Below are 17,918 nucleotides of genomic sequence, written 5' to 3' on the forward strand. Positions count from 1 at the left end.
GCAGTGCATAGCACATCTGCCTTTAGTAAATCAACCACAGTGTGCTTAAGCTGATAACACACAAACAATTCTAATTTCTCGTGTCTTTATTGAACACACCCATTAAACATTCACAGCACTGGAGGAAAGAAGTGAACTCATAGACTAATTACCTCAAGGAAAGTCAATTGGATTCAGTAGTTTTCACACCTGGAATTAATGCAATGAGTTTGGAGGTGTGCTTTGATAAAAGACACTCAAACATTTTAAGATTGCTGTTCATAAGAAGCATCAGCTGATGTTCACATACTTCACTATATATCCTGGCTAAGATGGAAAGAGGAAACCACCTTAGTAGAGACAGCAGCTAAGGCCAAAAGACAGCCTTGTCACTATGGATAACCAGGAATGGTCCCTTACAGGCAAGAGCAGTAAATTCTGAAACCCTGTGAGATGAAGTAATGGCAACCAGACAAACAGCCTTCTATAGAAGTTATAAAGGAATATCCTAGATGGGTTCAAACAGAGATTTCTATAAAACAGAAAGTACCAAATTGAGGTCCCACAGAGTCCTGACAGAAGGAACAATACATGTGAGCCTTTGTACAAAAGCACGCACCAAGGAATGTAAAAGAATGAGGCTCTGAAAGAGTACTACCAAGGCCAAAATCTGAACCTAGATTGTACTCAAGGCCAGCCTCTGGTCAACTCCAGAATGGAGAAATGCCAGGATGCAGCCAACAATACACCTATGAAGGATGAAGTCCTCAAGCCTCAAACCAGGCAAAATAAAACTTCCAAGTCAGACAGTAAATCTTACTAGAAGCCGCCTTCCTAGCTGGGTAGAAATTAACAAATCAGACACACACCTTCACCGTCTCCCAAACCCTGACTTCATCAGTCATGCCATTAAAGTCGACAACTGTAAATAATAATGAAGAACTGGACCTTGCAACCGGAGGTCAGGTTGATCTGGAAGGATCCACAGCTCACCCACCGACAAGTTTGCAATGTCAGAGTGTCATGTTCTCCTGAACCAAGCTAGGGCGATCTGAATCACCAGAGTTTCTTCTATCCAAATCCAGCAAAGCAAAGAAGTTAGAAAGTGTAAACGTGAAAAGGCATAAATTAGGGGGAAATTATCCCAGATCATCCACTGCAAATGCTTGGGGATCTCTGGTCCTGGATACGAATCTGTCCAGCTTTGCTTTGAACCTGGACGCCAAAAGATCCCAAGGTTTGTGATTGATGAAAGAAATGCTATTTGGAAGTAGGAGTAACAGGTTTTTGTACCGCAGGCTTCAACTTTTTAAGCAGCAACAGGATACGTTTGTCCACTGTTACCTTTTGAGTGTAATCATCCAGGGCAGGACCAAACATTCACCTTGAAAAGGTAAGCGTTTAACCTGCTTGTTACAAGACAATTCTGACCACACTTCAGCCATAATATCCTGTGCATGTGCACCACCAAGACACCCAGACAAGAAAGTTGTTGGAAGCAATCCTTTAACCTCCCTGGCGGTCTAGCTAATCAATATTTTTGAATGTCAAAGCGGTACATTGGTTTTCATGGAAATTTGTAATTTTATATTGTAGGCCTGTAATTCTTAGGAATAACTCACTTAAATCTGTCCAAACAAGAGTCTAGTAAACATCCCGGTATGATAAAGTTTGAAACACTAAATCATAAATTATAATAAATAATCATAAAAAATAGTAACAAATTTAATGCAAAAATGTAATCAAACCAAAAACACTGAAATTTGAAACAGAGCACCAAGTTCGCACATCACTGAGTTCAGTCGCAGAATCGTTTCCAGTGTCTGATGACAAATTTCCCCACGAATCACTATCACTCAATTCTGCAAGTGATTCTAATTCACTATCGCTGTTTTCTAGCTGGTCTAAAACTGCTTTTAACCACTTGCCCTCCAGAGGATTTACCCCCCTTAATGACCAGGCCTCTTTTTGCTACTCGGCGCTGCACTAATTCAACTGACAATTGCGCAGTCATGCAATGCTGCACCCAAACGAAATTTACGTCCTTTTTTTCACACAAATAGAGCTTTCTTTCGGTGGTATTTGATCACCTGTGCGCTTTTTATTTTTCATGCTATAAACAAAAAAAAGACCAAAAATGATATTTTTTACTTTCAGCTATAAAAAATATATAGTAAACTCAAAGTTAGTTATAAATTTAGGCCAAAATGTATTCTGCTACATGCTTTTGGTAAAAAAAATCCCAGTAAGTGTATATTGATTGCTTTGTGTGAACGTTATAGCGTCTACAAACTATGGTATAGATACTGCAATTTACTCCATTTTTTTTGCTATACAGCGCTGCGCTAATTTAACAGACAATTGCACAGTCATGCAATACGGTACATAAATGAAATTTACATCCTTTTTTTCCAACAAATTAAGCTTTCTTTTGGTGGTATTTGATCGCCTGTGCGTTTTTTATTTTTTGCGCTATAAAAAAAAAAGCCTGACAATTTTGAGGAAAAAAAAACAATATTTTGGACTTTTTGCTATAAAACATGTCCAGTAACAAAAAAATTTAAAAATCAAATTTAGTCATAAATTTCTGCCAAAATGCATTCTGCGACATGTCTTTGCTAAAACAAAACCCAATACGTGTAAATTAATTGGTTTACGTGAAAGTTATAGCGTTTACAAATGGCGGGAAAGATACTGGGATTTTTAATTTTTTTTTATACTAATAATGGCAGCGATGAGCGACTTATGACGGCGATCAGCTACTTATGGCGGGACTGCGGCGGACATTCTGACACTGGGGGGGGGACTGACTTGGGGTCACTGACATCCCCAGTGACACCAATACAGTGATCAGTGCAAAAAAAAAAAAACACTGACACTGTACTAATGGCACTGGGGAGGAAGGGGTTAACTTTATTATGCAGTGAAAGGGTTAACTGTGTAAGGAGAGTGTTTTACTAGGGGGCGGGGATTTGTACTGCACAGGGACACACTGATCGGGAGAGGGAAACGCTGATAGGGAGAGATAAACTCTTCTCTCCCGATCAGCCTGTCAGGAGCTGTCAGGGAACTGACAGAGAGCAGAGCTACTGCAGCCCTGCTCTCTGTCAGTGATTGCCGCTAATCGCCGGGACACAGCCGGTAACGAATGGCTGTGACCCGGCGACTGACATCCGCGGCTGTGATCGGTGGGACAGGTAGAGTGGTGGCGTGCCTCGCGCGCGTGCCCCCTACCTGTTTTGAAAACACACGTTTTAAAACGTGGTTTTGCCCACCCGTGCCGCCCTGCCAACGTATTTCTACAGTGGCTGGGCGGCATGTGCTTAAAAGGGACACTCTTTGGACGCCATGGACGTTTCTCAGTTTCCAGACAAAAAGAACGGTAAAAGTGCAGGCAGGGCACTGGACAAAGCACTACGGGCAAAATTTAGGTGAAATGGTTTGATACAGTAATGTAATACTAAGAGATTACAGTGTATTGTGTTTGTGTCAAATTTTTTACTTTTTTTTAATCTCCTGCTGGTTCCGCCCCCCGTACTTTTCGATGCTCGCAGGGAACAGAACCCGGAAGATGGATGCCGGCATCGGTCGGCAGACATGGCCAGGGGACACAGCGAGAGGACCTCGCGGGATCATGGGACAAGGTAGTGGGACAAGGTAAGGCTCGAGGGATCACTGCAGTGTAATCCCTAGTGTTGCTTGGGGTTACCGCTTTTGGTACTGAAATTAACCTGAGTGACACTCGGGATTACTGCCAGGAAGGTTAAAGGCCAGGTTCACCTTTGGAACATGTTATGTCTTCCAAGTTCCTGCCTTCTCTCCTTCTACCCTGTGACAGCGGGCATGGGATATTTTTTCCACACCAGCTGTAATAATTTAAAAACAGAGTTCTGGGAACAAATGAACTGACGGCTTATAGTTCTTAATGATGCGGGTAATGGTGAGCACTCTTAGTTCACTGATTCTTCCTTCAATTCGGTAACTGCCTGCTCTTATGAGGTACAGATAGGCAACTTACTAAGAGTCTGCAGGAGCCTGGCATTGTACCCGTGATCTCCTGATCACATATGCAATGTTTTATTGGCTCCAGTTAAAAAAAAATTAAAAATACACATTTTTTACCTGCAAAAAGATAAAAAAATGTGCATTCATTATTTTTTTTTTTATAAAAGGTGAACTTATCCTTTAAGACATACACCAAGAAACTAAGGCCACAGGAAAAATCCTCCAGGTATCAGCCCAATTCATTGTCTCCGCAGTCAAGGTCTCTATTTTTCATCATCCGATAAGCCTATGTCTTGATTAATTGACACACTCCTACAGCCACCCTTGGTACAAAGGAACTGGAGGAAGGTGCCCCAAAGACAGTGAAAAGACCAGACAAGTAAAGGGAGTCAGAACAACATATAAATAACTGACCTCAAGGCGATACAGTGCAAAGGGAGCTACATTCAGGTTCCTCCCTGCCTGATAAAGGAATACGGGAAACCTCACTGCCTTTATTCCCTCCCATGTGCCGTCACTGAGACATGGCCTGCCAACCAATACAACTGGACCCTTGCTTAATCAGCAATCCAAAGACAGCTGAGAGGATGCGGTGCGACTAACACAAGCACTAAAACCAGCTGCGCCATAAGCATTGAGAATACTTGCTGAAACTTGTAGTCCATCTGTGTCCGCTGTCCCTGTGTATGTGGAGTGCCGGCTGTACACACATGGAAAGAGTCAAGATGACAGCCGCCAGTATACGCCACCTCTTTGTGATGTCACCAGTCATACCACATATACCCAGCCAGAGACAGGGAGAGGAGTGCTTCACGCATTCCCTATTTTGCGCCCAGAGCCTCCCAGATTGCCCTTAAAACCACTACTGCCAAGAAGTGCACAGGGTGGCTGTGAGGTAGCCTTTAACAGCAAGAAATAGATAAAAAAAAAGACTTGCAGTCCTCTACACAAAGGGGAGGGAGACCACAAAGGGCATAACAGAAACCAAAGCAAGAAGGAAAGGGTACTAGCACTAGGGCACTCATTCCACACCAAATGTCCCCCGGGTCCAAAATTCAACACTGGGCCAATGCCACTAAGGTCTTCAGGGACGTGACTGCCCTGGACTTGTATAGCACTCTGCAGGTCCGCAAGGCAATATTTTATTACACACAGTCCCGATACACAGAGTCCAGTGCTGGCTGAGAGCTTTACAGCTGGGGATCACTGCTTGTCTGGTACAGGGTCCGGGTACCTTTCTTCGTACAATAAAGAAAGGACATTTAACATTGTATTAATAAATACCAATCTGCATTAATTTTCTGTTGTTTATATTTGCCTAGAGTGCAGGTTTAAATCCCTTATCTGTAAGTAAATGCATGCATTTTCTCATAATGCAGTAAACCTTTTTTTTAATTATTTATAAGTTTGCTTGCTTAAAAAAAAAGATTGCAAAATATCTATGATATTCTTAAGAAACATGTATATAAATTCCAGATTCAAAAATAAAGATTGGCATGGTTTTCTTTTCTTTAATGTTGGAGCCTGCTTATATATATTATATTAAATCTGATCAAACTCCTTCAATATATAAACAAAAGTAATTACTTACTCTCCAGTTCCTTATGCGCTTCAAACGATTTGGAGTTTTCTCTAGTATTTGAAGAAATTCATGTGTTAAATCTAAAAAAAAGAAAGGATACTAAGCAGGTATACATGGAATGCAAAAGTAAGACATGACCTACTGTGTAATTCAAGTTCTTACTCCAATATTTAGCTAGTTCACTTCTACGTTAGTGTCTGATATGTCCAAAGAGCGAACGTGGTAAAACAAGCTCTGGGCTGCAGTAGCAGCTGTGAGCTTCTTTTAAGTTTTAGCAGTGGGCTCTGGGCTTTAAAGTAAAAGTGATCTAGGTGACTGTGCAGCTATTTAATCACTTTTATGTGACTGGTGCATGCCACCCACTTGAAGCAGGTTAACTGCAGGTCAGAATAAAGTCAACGGTACGAAAAATGCTTCCGTCAATGAATTCGGAATATCTCAGCAGTCTCTCAAACTGACGTCAACCTGATGCCATCTACCCAAGCCAAAATATTTGCAGACACGTTTGTTTCCTTGGAAGATTTTGCTTACACTTTACTTTCTATTCATTCTTTATCAGTTCTTCATCAGCTGTTATGTTTTCATCACATTCTATTTGCCTTTATAATGCATTGCAGTTTTCTGTTTTCCATTAGAGAAAATAAATAGATGCACCAGCATAAAGTTAGATAAGAAAGCATGCATATCTTAACTTGTGCTCTCAACTGAACTGTCAAATCATTGAATGGCTGGTGTCATAACTGATCACATGTGCAGCACCATGGCAGCTACAAATCAAACAGAAGCTAAGATGGCTGCTACCTTGGCTGTAAATTATAGAAGGGCTACATTTCACTTTAACTTTTAGCATACGAAACCTTTACTATAGAGGTCAATTAAATCTAACCCCTAACTAGATATTTAGTTTGCTAAAGCACTGACTTTCATAAACAAATGCCATTTTTTTTTTAAATAAAATACAGTTTTAAACTTTTTTGCTTTTTGGTGCTTCAGAGGACACAAGTAAATGTGACAGTTACCAATAACTGCATTCCAGGAATGTAACTTTTTTTTAAACAGTTACATCGCTTGGTTTAGTTCCACTTTATGACTGACTGCTGTTTTGGGGCTCTGGGCTTCAGCAAAATGTCAGCCTCCAGCAAGAAGAAACAGGAACAACGCTAGAGGCAATTTACAGCACACACTAATTTTGTTTCTATAATTATTGATGTAGAATGTATGTTCCTTGGTAAACAACATTATTTTTTTATCATGTTGTTATGGGTAAAGTTCCGCTATAAGGCTGTCAGCAGATCAGCCTCTAGTAATTTGTCAGTGTTTAAAAATGGAGAGCAACTGAGCATGTGCAGAGCAGGGTGAGACAGTGTATTATTGGATTTTAAACAGTTTAAACACTTATTTTTAATGTTTTACATAGCTATACCTGCAAAAGGGGTTAGCCTTATTTTTCTGAATAAAGTTCCATCTTAAGCTTAATAATTTAGAATTGCCTGTAGACTGTAGATTTTGACACTGGAATTATTGTTTTTACGCTAGTGCACGCACTGATACCCAACATGACTTGCATAATCATTGTTTACTAGGTGTGCATGCTCTTAGCAAGCAATTGCTTTCATGGAGGCTTTAAAAATGTTTATCTCTTTTTTAAACTTATTTACTTAAATTTATTATATTCTTAAAGAGGCTAATAACACCTCTTCTGTACTCTGCCCAAGCAAATTAGGAACCTTTTTACCAAGGCTCTACTGGCTGGAAACGAATGGCTCTGAACCTGGTAGTGGTTAGGACTGAGCCTTCCATGATGACTGGCAAGAGATAGAGGACTGTCCATTCCTTAATCTCACCTTGCTTGCCATCCTGACACTGGTTTTTGTGACTCCAAATTTCCAGGAAACGCTGGCTAGTCTGGAAACCATTGCGTAAATTGGGGGGGCACACTTTCACACACAACGCCAGTTGAAGAAGTGAATGGGAAGCTTTACATTAATACTACACAGAGCAGATCTAACAGAATAAAGTAAAGCTCCTATTGCTAGTTTACATCCTCTTGCCCTTGCACCACAGTATTTACGGTTGCAACAGTAAAAGGGTTATATCAGATAAAATGATTAGTTATTCTCCTTTTCCAAACAGGCTTTGTTTACAAAAATGTGTACTATGTTCAAATGATTGTGCCATTATTTTAGCCTGTAAGCTATTCTACTTGGCACTCAAGAGCAGCATCAGCTCCCTAACAGAGATGTTAGCAAGCTGAGAAGTAAACACTGCAGCTGTAACTAGTTGGCAACTAGCCAGATGTTTGCTTTTTTTTATAAAATACACTTTTTAAAAACCCCTCTGGAATCCAGTTATGCAGGCCATAGACGTGGGGAAAATCGGCCGTTTTTTTTTTTTAAATCGTAAATCGGTCGTTCAGACAGCCGACGTTGCCACTAATTAAAAAAAAAAAGTCGGCGGGTTTTAGTCCCGTCTACGGCCGTCAATAATATAATAGCGGTGTCCCTGCATAGAGACCCGCTATTATATTTGACAGAAGAAATAGATTATGCAGAAGAAGAAGAAGAAAACAACATTGTATCTATTTGTACTTGAATAGAAACATCTGTATCCGAAATGCATACAAATAGATACAATGTTGCAACTTTTTTTCTTCTCCGTCTTCTTCTGCAAAATCTATTTCATCTTCTCCTCTTTTCTTCTATTCTTCTTGATATTCTATTTCTTCTTCTCCTGAAAAATCTATTTCTTCTATTACTTCTTTTTCTTCATAGTCAATTTATTGTCAAATCGGCCAGAAGAACGGCCGATTTGACCATAAATTACCGCGAAAATCGGCTGATCTAACAAATCGTCCCAGGATTTTCCAGCTTGGCCGATTTTCAAAATCTCTTAAAATTAAGAAAAACGGCCAACATTTTTCCCCACTAATGGTACGAATATAGGCCGATTATTTTATCGGCTGATAATTCGGCAAGAAAATCGGAAATCTATGGCCTGCATTACTCTAACACCTGCACTTTTTCTTTCCTCTTGCTCTCATGTGAGTAGCCTTCTGTAATCACGACATTACCTGAAGAAACAATATCAAACACAGAACTGCTCCGCCATTCACAAAATGTATTGAGGGTGGTAAGTTTGGTAAATATACACATCACTGATGTATAAATCAGCCATACAGGGATAAAAATTTGGCTGGCTCAGCAAAAACCACCCAAATAACAATCTATGTATGGCTACTATGGCTGAACAGTAGTCAACCTACTGATCTACTTGTTTAACCACCCGATTGGAAAAAAAGCTGCTTTATCAACGCTGCAGGCTATAGACTGCAGTGCTGACCTTTGTATTCTGACAGTAGGAAAGTCTCCTAGCTCTCAGAATACCATGGCACAGTGGGGAGGATTCCCCATCCATTTCGCATGTGCGGATGGATAGGAGAATCAGGTCAATTTTTTTCTAGTTCAACCCGCAGGTGGAATGAACAAAAAAAAAAACATTTATCCATGGCCAGCTTTAGACTTAGCCTAGCATTTATGTCTGAAACACACAGTGCTGGAAAGAGACAACCGCATATTTTCCTTTATCTTACCAACACAAAAACTAAAGCAAGCCACAAACTTATGTGACACATGCACGAAACTTGATAAAAACAATATCTAAAGGTAGCCTCACCTGTACCAGCAGGGTGGATAAAAATCAATGGTTTAAAAAAAAAAAAAATCTGATTTTTTAAAAATTTAAATAGGATTTTTTTGATTTTTATCAAATTTATTTTAATAAAATGATTTTGGAGTAAAAATCTATCTAAAAGTTAGTTTTCTATTTAAGATACATTAATAATGTAGTTTATTCAGCATGAAATGGAGCTTAGTTATACAGCATGAAGCTGTATATTCTGCAATAGTTACATTTTTGGTAAACTCATTCAATGAATCCAAGCTCTGCAAGCTGGGATAACATGCACTGCATTGATGCATTCACACAATTTCAAAGAAACCATGAGAAAAAACAATAAAAGAATTTGAGTAGTTCTCCAACTATGTGTGATTACCTATTAGCCTAAAATCGGTTCTGATATTGTTGTTTTATTAACCTGACAGCTTAATATTCTAAAAAAGAAACCTTCATTTGGTTTGCAAATATTAAAGATTCTAACTACCAGCAAGAATGAGTTGGATTCCTTATTATTTAATGAGCACCTGTCATTTTAGACCCATCATGGCAGCACCTGTTAGCAGGCATCCACTCAACTGCTGCCGCCACATCTCTCACTTTGTTGTGTCACTACCGCATCACCAGCTGTTCCAATAAAGTGAATGGGACTGTCGGTGAGTCAACAGCGGGTCAGAGGAGGAGCTGCTGCTGCGAGACAGAGATGACAGTTGCTCTTTAAAAATTATGATTTAAATCAAGCCTTTTTACTAGTGATTTAAATCATGATTTAAATTGTGATTTAAATCAAATCCACCCTGTGTACCAGTAGGATTAGGCTGGCTATAAGAAAGACAGACATGACCTAAGCAAGACATCTAAATATTTTCTTACCATATAATCTCCTTCAAATTATTGTAATGCTAAAGACAACTTTTTGTAAGAGTCCTGTCACGCGGGCAGTACAATCAGATCCACCTGTCAGTTTCTTAATTGGATCTGAACAGAAGCTCATTATTAGTCCGTGGGCAGGAGGATGTCAAAAGAGGAGTATCAATTTACATACAATTACCTCCAAGTCTGTCTAGGTCCGAAAAAAACAGTATAGGCCCTTTTCAGTTTTTTTTCAGCTATAGACGCCAATGGACTAGAGCAGGGGTGTCCAAACTTTTTTGGAAGAGTGCCAGATTTGATGAAGTGAACATGTGCGAGGGCCGACCATTTTGCCCGACATTCTGATGAACCATTAACATTAAATGCAAATGAACTATTTTATGCAAAAGTTTATTGAAAACGGCATACTTTTCATTTTGTGACTTGGATGACAAATCTAAACAGGTGTTAAATCACTCTGCCAGCACAGGGAGAAGGAAAGCCCGGAGGTCGCGAGATTTGGGCTTTGTTTCTCCTTGCACTGTCTGATGACGTCAAGCGATCCTGAGCACCAATCCGTTATAGCCCAAATTGATACCGTATTTTTCGCTCCATAAGACGCACCTGACCATAAGACGCACCTAGGTTTTAGAGGCGAAAAACAGGAAAAAAAATTCTGAACCAATGGACTGCAGACATAGTACAGGAGATGACCAGAGACTGCGGACACAGTACAGGGGATGACCAGAGACTGCGGACACAGTACAGGAGATGACCAGAGACTGCGGACACAGTACAGGAGATGACCAGAGACTGCGGACACAGTACAGGAGATGACCAGAGACTGCGGACACAGTACAGGAGATGACCAGAGACTGCGGACACAGTACAGGAGATGACCAGAGACTGCGGACACAGTACAGGAGATGACCAGAGACTGCGGACACAGTACAGGAGATGACCAGAGTCTGCGGACACAGTACAGGAGATGACCAGAGACTGCGGACACAGTACAGGAGATGACCAGAGACTGCGGACACAGTACAGGAGATGACTAGTGACTGCGGACACAGTACAGGAGATGACCAGAGACTGCGGACACAGTACAGGGGATGACCAGAGACTGCGGACACAGTACAGGAGATGACCAGAGACTGCGGACACAGTACAGGAGATGACCAGAGTCTGCGGACACAGTACAGGAGATGACCAGAGACTGCGGACACAGTACAGGAGATGACCAGAGACTGCGGACACAGTACAGGGGATGACCAGAGACTGAGGACACAGTACAGGAGATGACCAGAGACTGCGGACACAGTACAGGGGATGACCAGAGACTGCGGACACAGTACAGGGGATGACCAGAGACTGCGGACACAGTACAGGGGATGACCAGAGACTGCGGACACAGTACAGGGGATGACCAGAGACTGCGGACACAGTACAGGAGATGACCAGAGACTGCGGACAGTACAGGAGATGACCAGAGACTGCGGACAGTACAGGAGATGACCAGAGACTGCGGACACAGTACAGGAGATGACCAGGGACTGCAGACATAGTAAACAATGGTAAATGGTAGCCCCAGTAGTAATTCCCTGCGCACCACCTGGGATCCCTCGGCCCACGTTCCGGACCCCACATATGAGCTGCCTAATATATAACTTACAGCCCTCCACTAGTGATTCTGCGAACGCCACTGGGGATTCCAGGGATCTGTTGAGCGGGAATTGACGTCATCAGCCGGCACACAGAGAAGGAAAGCCCAAATCTCACGAGATCTCGGACGTTGCGAGATTTGGGCTCTCCTTCCTACGCCAGCTGATGATGTCAAGAGATCGCTGGAGTCCTCAGTAGCTTTCAGGGAATCACTACCGGGGGCCATAAGTTATATATTTGGGTAGCTCACCTGTGGGGCCGTTTCAGTCCGGAACGCGGGCCGCAATTGGCCCGCGGGCCGGACTTTGGACATGCCTGGACTAGAGGTAATCAGATGTAAACTGACACCAATATGTTTACATTCAGCCGATCTTAGAATTAACATGGGTCCGTTAGGCTCCAGAAACAAAACAAATGAACAAACACAGATGTCACAAAAGTGGCATATGTTCCGCTCTGATTCAGAACAGAATATGTTCTGCTAACTGAAATGGACACAGACTGTGTGAAAGAGGCCTAAGGAGACTAACAAATCAAAATGCAAATCCTGTAAAGTATATAGAGCCACAATTTGTGTTTTTTCTTTTCAAATGGCATTACATTTATTACCTGGCCAAATCTAGCCATCTAAAGCTCCTTAGACATATAAATGATATTTATAACACACTCATACCCAACTTAAGCTGGCTATACACAGCTAGATTTTTATATTGTTCAGCCAAAAACGAATAGATCCCTCCATTTACACAAACGAGATGAATCTTCCCTGCTGGGGCATTGTATTCTGACAGCACATTCCGCCGCTGTCAGAATACACTGATCAGTGGCTGCAGATGCTGACCAAGAAAACATGTCCCTACAATAAAAGTCAATCAAATAATTGACTGTTGTTAAACAGGGGCAGCCACACACTGATCAAAATTTTGATCAGTGTATGGCTAGCTTTAGGCAATTAAGTGCTTTCCTAAAATTAAAAGATTTCTGCTTTATAATGTAACAATTCAATTTCAATATAGTACTGACAAAATACCAATCTTTGATCCCCAAGTTAAAGTAGTTTGGAGAGCTTTACTGTAAACCTGTGCCTTTAAAAGTGATGTTTACAGAGTAAAATTACATTTCTGCATTACTCACATTCTGCATAGTAATCCCACAATCTTCAAAATCCTAAACTCAACATTCTTTAAAACCCTAAATCAAATATCTTCTCAGATTTCCCAAAAATATACCCATTTGATACCATCCACATTTCTGAAGCAACCATGTATAAAACATATACACACAAGAACAAATACAAACCATCTAAAAGTTTCAACGTTACAGTCGCATCCACATACTCCCACCACGGCTTTCCGTCTGTGGATACAGGGATCTCCCAGTTTGACCATTTACAGGCTAAGTGGATGCAGACACAGGCCACTACTGGAGGGGTGTACTGGAGGCTGAATGTAGTTAAATGCAAGCTATGGGAAAGCAAATTAAATATTAGAGGTGATAATACTCACACCACTGACAATCATCCTCTAATCTCTCAACACACTACAAAATAATAAAAGTACAACACATGGGCATCTCACACACCATGAAAACATCCAGCCTCTTTATATCAGAAAAAACACCCATTATTTCACAACTTCAAATATCAATATACATTTATATTAACCTGTTGGTTGCCATAAAGTAAGATGTCTGAGCCAAGTCTTTGCTTGCTAAAGAGAGAAACAAAACAAAACAGAAGTGACCATATAGACATCCACTTCAAGCAGATGACAAATCATAGGTCTCAAATACTGGCCTTACCTCTAACAAGCTGTGTGCACTTCACTACATGAGTATGTGGATGATCAATAGTTATCTCAAATCCTGAAAAAAATGAAGCAGAGTTAGCCACTTGGAGGAAATCAAGTCTAGCATGCAGTTCAGCAGAAAATACACATGAAAATACACTATAGAAGATAACTGTATAACAAGAAACAAAGCTACAAAGCTGTCATTGCAGTAAGCATTCCACTTAACAGACCACAAACTGTTTCTTATTGTATTGCTCTTTGCATGCATTTAACACATATGTAATATTAAAAAATAAATATGTATATATACATATATATATAAAAATGTTTACTTCACAAGATCAAACTATTTCCTGTATAGCATTAAAAAAAATTTTTTTTTTCTGGGAAAGAAACAATACTAAAGATAAAACAACTTTTCTTGTTTAACAAGCTTTACACAGTAATATTGCCATGCTTTAAGTCTTCAATTGCAAGATTAGTATCCAGTATTCTGCAGACTCTTCTGCCAGGTCAGTTTGCTCCATGGCAGCGGACAGGCCTTTGTTAGGGCATTTCAGGATTCCCAGTTTTCAGCCATTCTGGAAGACTTACCCAGGGTCTGCAGTATAATGCTCTCTAGAATGACCAGGTCTTGGGCTTGTTGCAGATATGCCTGTTATTGAGAGGACGGCAAGTTACTCACTGGTATGCACTCTGTACAAAACAACCAGGGTATAAGGGCAAGGTCACCATCTGGTCATGCTCTACATCACTGATAACTGTCAAAAGGTATCTAAAAGGGTCTCAAATGATATCTAGGAATTAAACAAGTGTATCTATCATGACAAGCAGAACTAAAACCAGGTGGTGAGCCTAGCTGATAAAGATGCACCCCAAAACAACAGAGTCCAAAGATCCAGTGAAAGACATTGCCACATCAAAGCTAGTACATAAACCATCTGCACTCTCTTTTGTCCTTAAACAATATACACAGATACAATTTATGCATCCATGTGCCTGATTTACGAATGAGTTAAATGAGTAAACGTTGACTAAAGTTAGCAAATGAGCACTTAAAACATCTAGTCATGTGCACGACATATATAAAATACTCTGTACATGACTGATGTGTGAAGTACAGTTTCATTTGATTTCAACAATAAAATCAGACTCCCATCTCTGGATATCAAGAAAATTCTTTAAAACCTGATGTGTTATGGAAAATTGCATGCCAGCTGTTTATAAGACAATGGCAATGTCTGCCAAAAAACCCAAAATATCTACTGTACTACAATTATTATTGCTACACCAGCAACTGCAGGCACTGGGCTGTGGTTTGCACTACTTCAGCATTTAGACTAATGTGACATGGATATCCAGAATACACTGAAATAAATCCCCTTAAAAAAGTCCTAATTAAAAAAGTAAACTACATACAATTGTCAGAGGAGTTTGGACATATCTAATTCTCTTATACAACTAGGGTATAGGCATATTAATATTTAAACACTGGTATATGCAAGATGAAAAAGTAACAAATATGTGGTGACAAAGGAACAGAAAATATGACTACATTAATACTTTGCTCTCCATAGACACAATGGAGTATTACCACATACATGTCAAAAAGAAAAATGTCATTTTTCTTAGGAGCAGTCCCAAACCCAAACCAATCTAACAAAAATTCTGTGATGCCTTAGTCAATTAAGCCTTAGCCCCTATTCCAACGCTATTTCACACATCATGCTCTGGTATGTATGCACCAGAAACAGAAGGTGAGAAGCAAGCAGGACTTAAATACAGCAGCCCAAAAAGCATGTATTTCAGAGGAAGAAAAATGCAAGACCATTAAATCCTATGGAACTCTTCACTCTGGTCAGCTGTGAGTCTGTTGCGTTTTTCAAAGTCCTGCTTACTGCTTTTTTGTTGCATGTTTGGTGATGTTAAAAATCTGCACCAAAAACACACCTTCATATTAAAATTAAAGTAAAACGCGCACCACCCTGTTGAAATGAATGGAAACGCACCAAAAATGTAACAAAACTACACCGCATATGCGTTTTTATCGCGTTTTTGTAAAGTAGCCTATATTGGAAAAACTGTCTAAAGTTCACATATATTTCAATCAAATTAAACAGATCTTTCTCAATCTGTAATATAGTCATCTAAATCACTTATTCATATATTGAAATAAAAGTAATGCTAAATGAATGACAACTCTCACATTTTAAATGAAAAACAATGCATCCCAATATCAGTGATAACTAGGCAACGGGGTCTTTCTTCTAATGTTTCTCCCTACAGAGAAAAAAAAACTCTTACAAGACATGGAGTCTGCTGATTTCTGTGCTTACCGTAAAAATCCATTTCTTGCATTTTGTTGAGGGACAAAGGAATTCAGAGACTGTCATGTTATACTATGTCCTACAGGAGAACTGGGCAGGTAGGTAAGGTAAACTCACACCCATCATTTACAAAGAAAGATCTTCCAAAGCAAAAAAAAAGCCGGCACTCCAGTAAAGATCCTCAAATGTGACTTATTATAATAGATGGCTAGAAACCAGCCTGACAGAGACACTAATGCATTTCAGCAGTTAAGGGCCTTCCACATAGCTGATCAGTAAGAAGCCTTGGAGCATCTGCCAGGTAGTCTACTTAGCACCACATCTGCCTGGACTAGTCCAAAGCTATGAATAAGGCTACTTTCACACTGATCTGCCACAAAAACACAACAAAAATGCATAGGTGCTTTCTGAGAGTTTTTAAAGGACACGTGACTTAAAAACTTCACCAAAAACACTTTTCAGAGGTGTTTTGAGGCGCTTTTCAGGCATTTTCCATTGATTTCAATGGGAGGAGGCATTTTTTTTTTTACTGAACAAACATGCTCCAAAGATAATGCAAGCAGGAGTTTTTACACCGCAACGGAAGTGCAACGTCCCAATGTGAAAACATGCTTATGGAAGCATTTTTCTTGAGCTTTTCAGGCGCTTTTTTTCACGAAAAAGCATTTCAAAAACTCCTCAGTGTGAAAGTAGCCTAACCACAGAATGACCTCCAACTTGATCCTTCGAAGCAGACCAGGAAGGTGTTTCAGGAACAGAAAGGAATAGATCTGCCAAAGTTCCAGAATGTTGATAGGGAGACAGGTTTGCTTCAGCACCCAAGACCCCTGCGCTGACAAGGTAATCAGGACTTCTCCCTAGTCAGACATGGTGGCATCCACAATGAGGATCTCCCAAGATATTGAAAAGGAGGGCTAAGGCTGCATGGAGATCTGCTAACCTGTGCAGTGACACAGGTGGGTTGGAAGAAAAGAAAAGGAGAGGGGACTGGGAGCAAAATTCTAGCCTGCAGCTCCTAGAAACCAATTTATACACTCAAGGAAAGCCAAGCAGACATTACCTGCACTTTGGAAAGTGGGGGCATCCCCTCATGCTAAAGATTTAGCTTGAGGGTATGGGGTACTTGGAAATCAAGGGCTTGTGAGCAGACTGGGAGCCAGGCTTGGGCTTGGCTTTGGCGGTTGAGGCCTGGGAGTAACAAAAAGAAATATTCTTGGCCTCTAAGAAGTTACATAGTTGGTAAGGGTAAAAAAAGGACATCAGTCCATCCAGCGGATGTGTGTATTTATGCTAATATCATTTCCCATATCCCTGTACATTGCGTTCGCTAAGATGACCATCTAAGAGGTTTTTTTTTTCATTTTTCAATACCTGCTGCAGACACCAGCTACTCTAAAAGGCAGTTCCATATCCTTTCTGCTCTGACAGTAAAGAACTCTACACAGTTTAAGGTTAAACCGCGTGTCCTGTTAAGCCACCCTGCGACTGAATAACTTCCTCCCTATACTAGAATCACCAATAAGATATTTGTATATCGCTATCATAACCCCTCTTAAATGTCTTGTCTCCAGGGGGAGTAAACATCCTTCCTGAGTACTGGTGACCAGAACTGGATGGCATACTAAAGATGTGGCCAGACCAGAGTCTTGTAAAGAAATATAATTATAGTTTTATCTCTTGAGTAAATACCCTTTTTAATGCATGCTAATAGTCTGCTAGCTTTGCTTTCTGCAGTTTAGCATTGCATGCCATGGCTAAGCCTGTGACCTACTAGGACCCCAGATCCTTTTCCATTCTGAATTCCCCCAAAGGTTCTCCCCTAGTGAGTAACTTTTCATTCATATTTTTAGCCCCAAGCGCATTGCTGTACATTTTTCAACATTTAACCTCATTTGCCATGTGGTTGCCAACCCCTTTGTTTTATTGAGATTGTAAAGTATCTACATCCAGCTGTGAAGTTATTATCCAGCTTAGTTTTGTATCGTCAGCAAACACTGAGATTGAACTATTTATACCATCCTCTATATCATTCATAAATAGACTACCCAG

At 40.4% G+C, this 17,918-nt stretch overlaps 1 protein-coding gene across 1 annotated transcript in view; it reads right to left on the minus strand.

Moving 5' to 3' along the window:
* CCNT1 (cyclin T1) overlaps positions 1 to 17,918 on the minus strand; it is a 35,505-nt gene that overhangs the window by 8,815 nt on the left and 8,772 nt on the right. Inside the window, exons 4-8 of the mRNA XM_089679328.1 lie at positions 14,137 to 14,197; positions 13,553 to 13,615; positions 13,416 to 13,461; positions 13,052 to 13,215; positions 5,576 to 5,646 (exon numbers count right to left, since the gene is read on the minus strand). Of these exons, the coding sequence (XP_089535454.1) occupies positions 5,576 to 5,646; positions 13,052 to 13,215; positions 13,416 to 13,461; positions 13,553 to 13,615; positions 14,137 to 14,197 (405 nt within the window). The remainder of the gene's footprint in view (positions 1 to 5,575; positions 5,647 to 13,051; positions 13,216 to 13,415; positions 13,462 to 13,552; positions 13,616 to 14,136; positions 14,198 to 17,918) is intronic.

The sequence above is a fragment of the Staurois parvus genome, unplaced genomic scaffold (genome assembly GCF_062004578.1).
Source record: "Staurois parvus isolate SC_StPar_1 unplaced genomic scaffold, SC_StPar_1.0 ptg000017l, whole genome shotgun sequence".
In the NCBI taxonomy this organism is placed as follows: Eukaryota; Metazoa; Chordata; class Amphibia; order Anura; family Ranidae; genus Staurois; species Staurois parvus.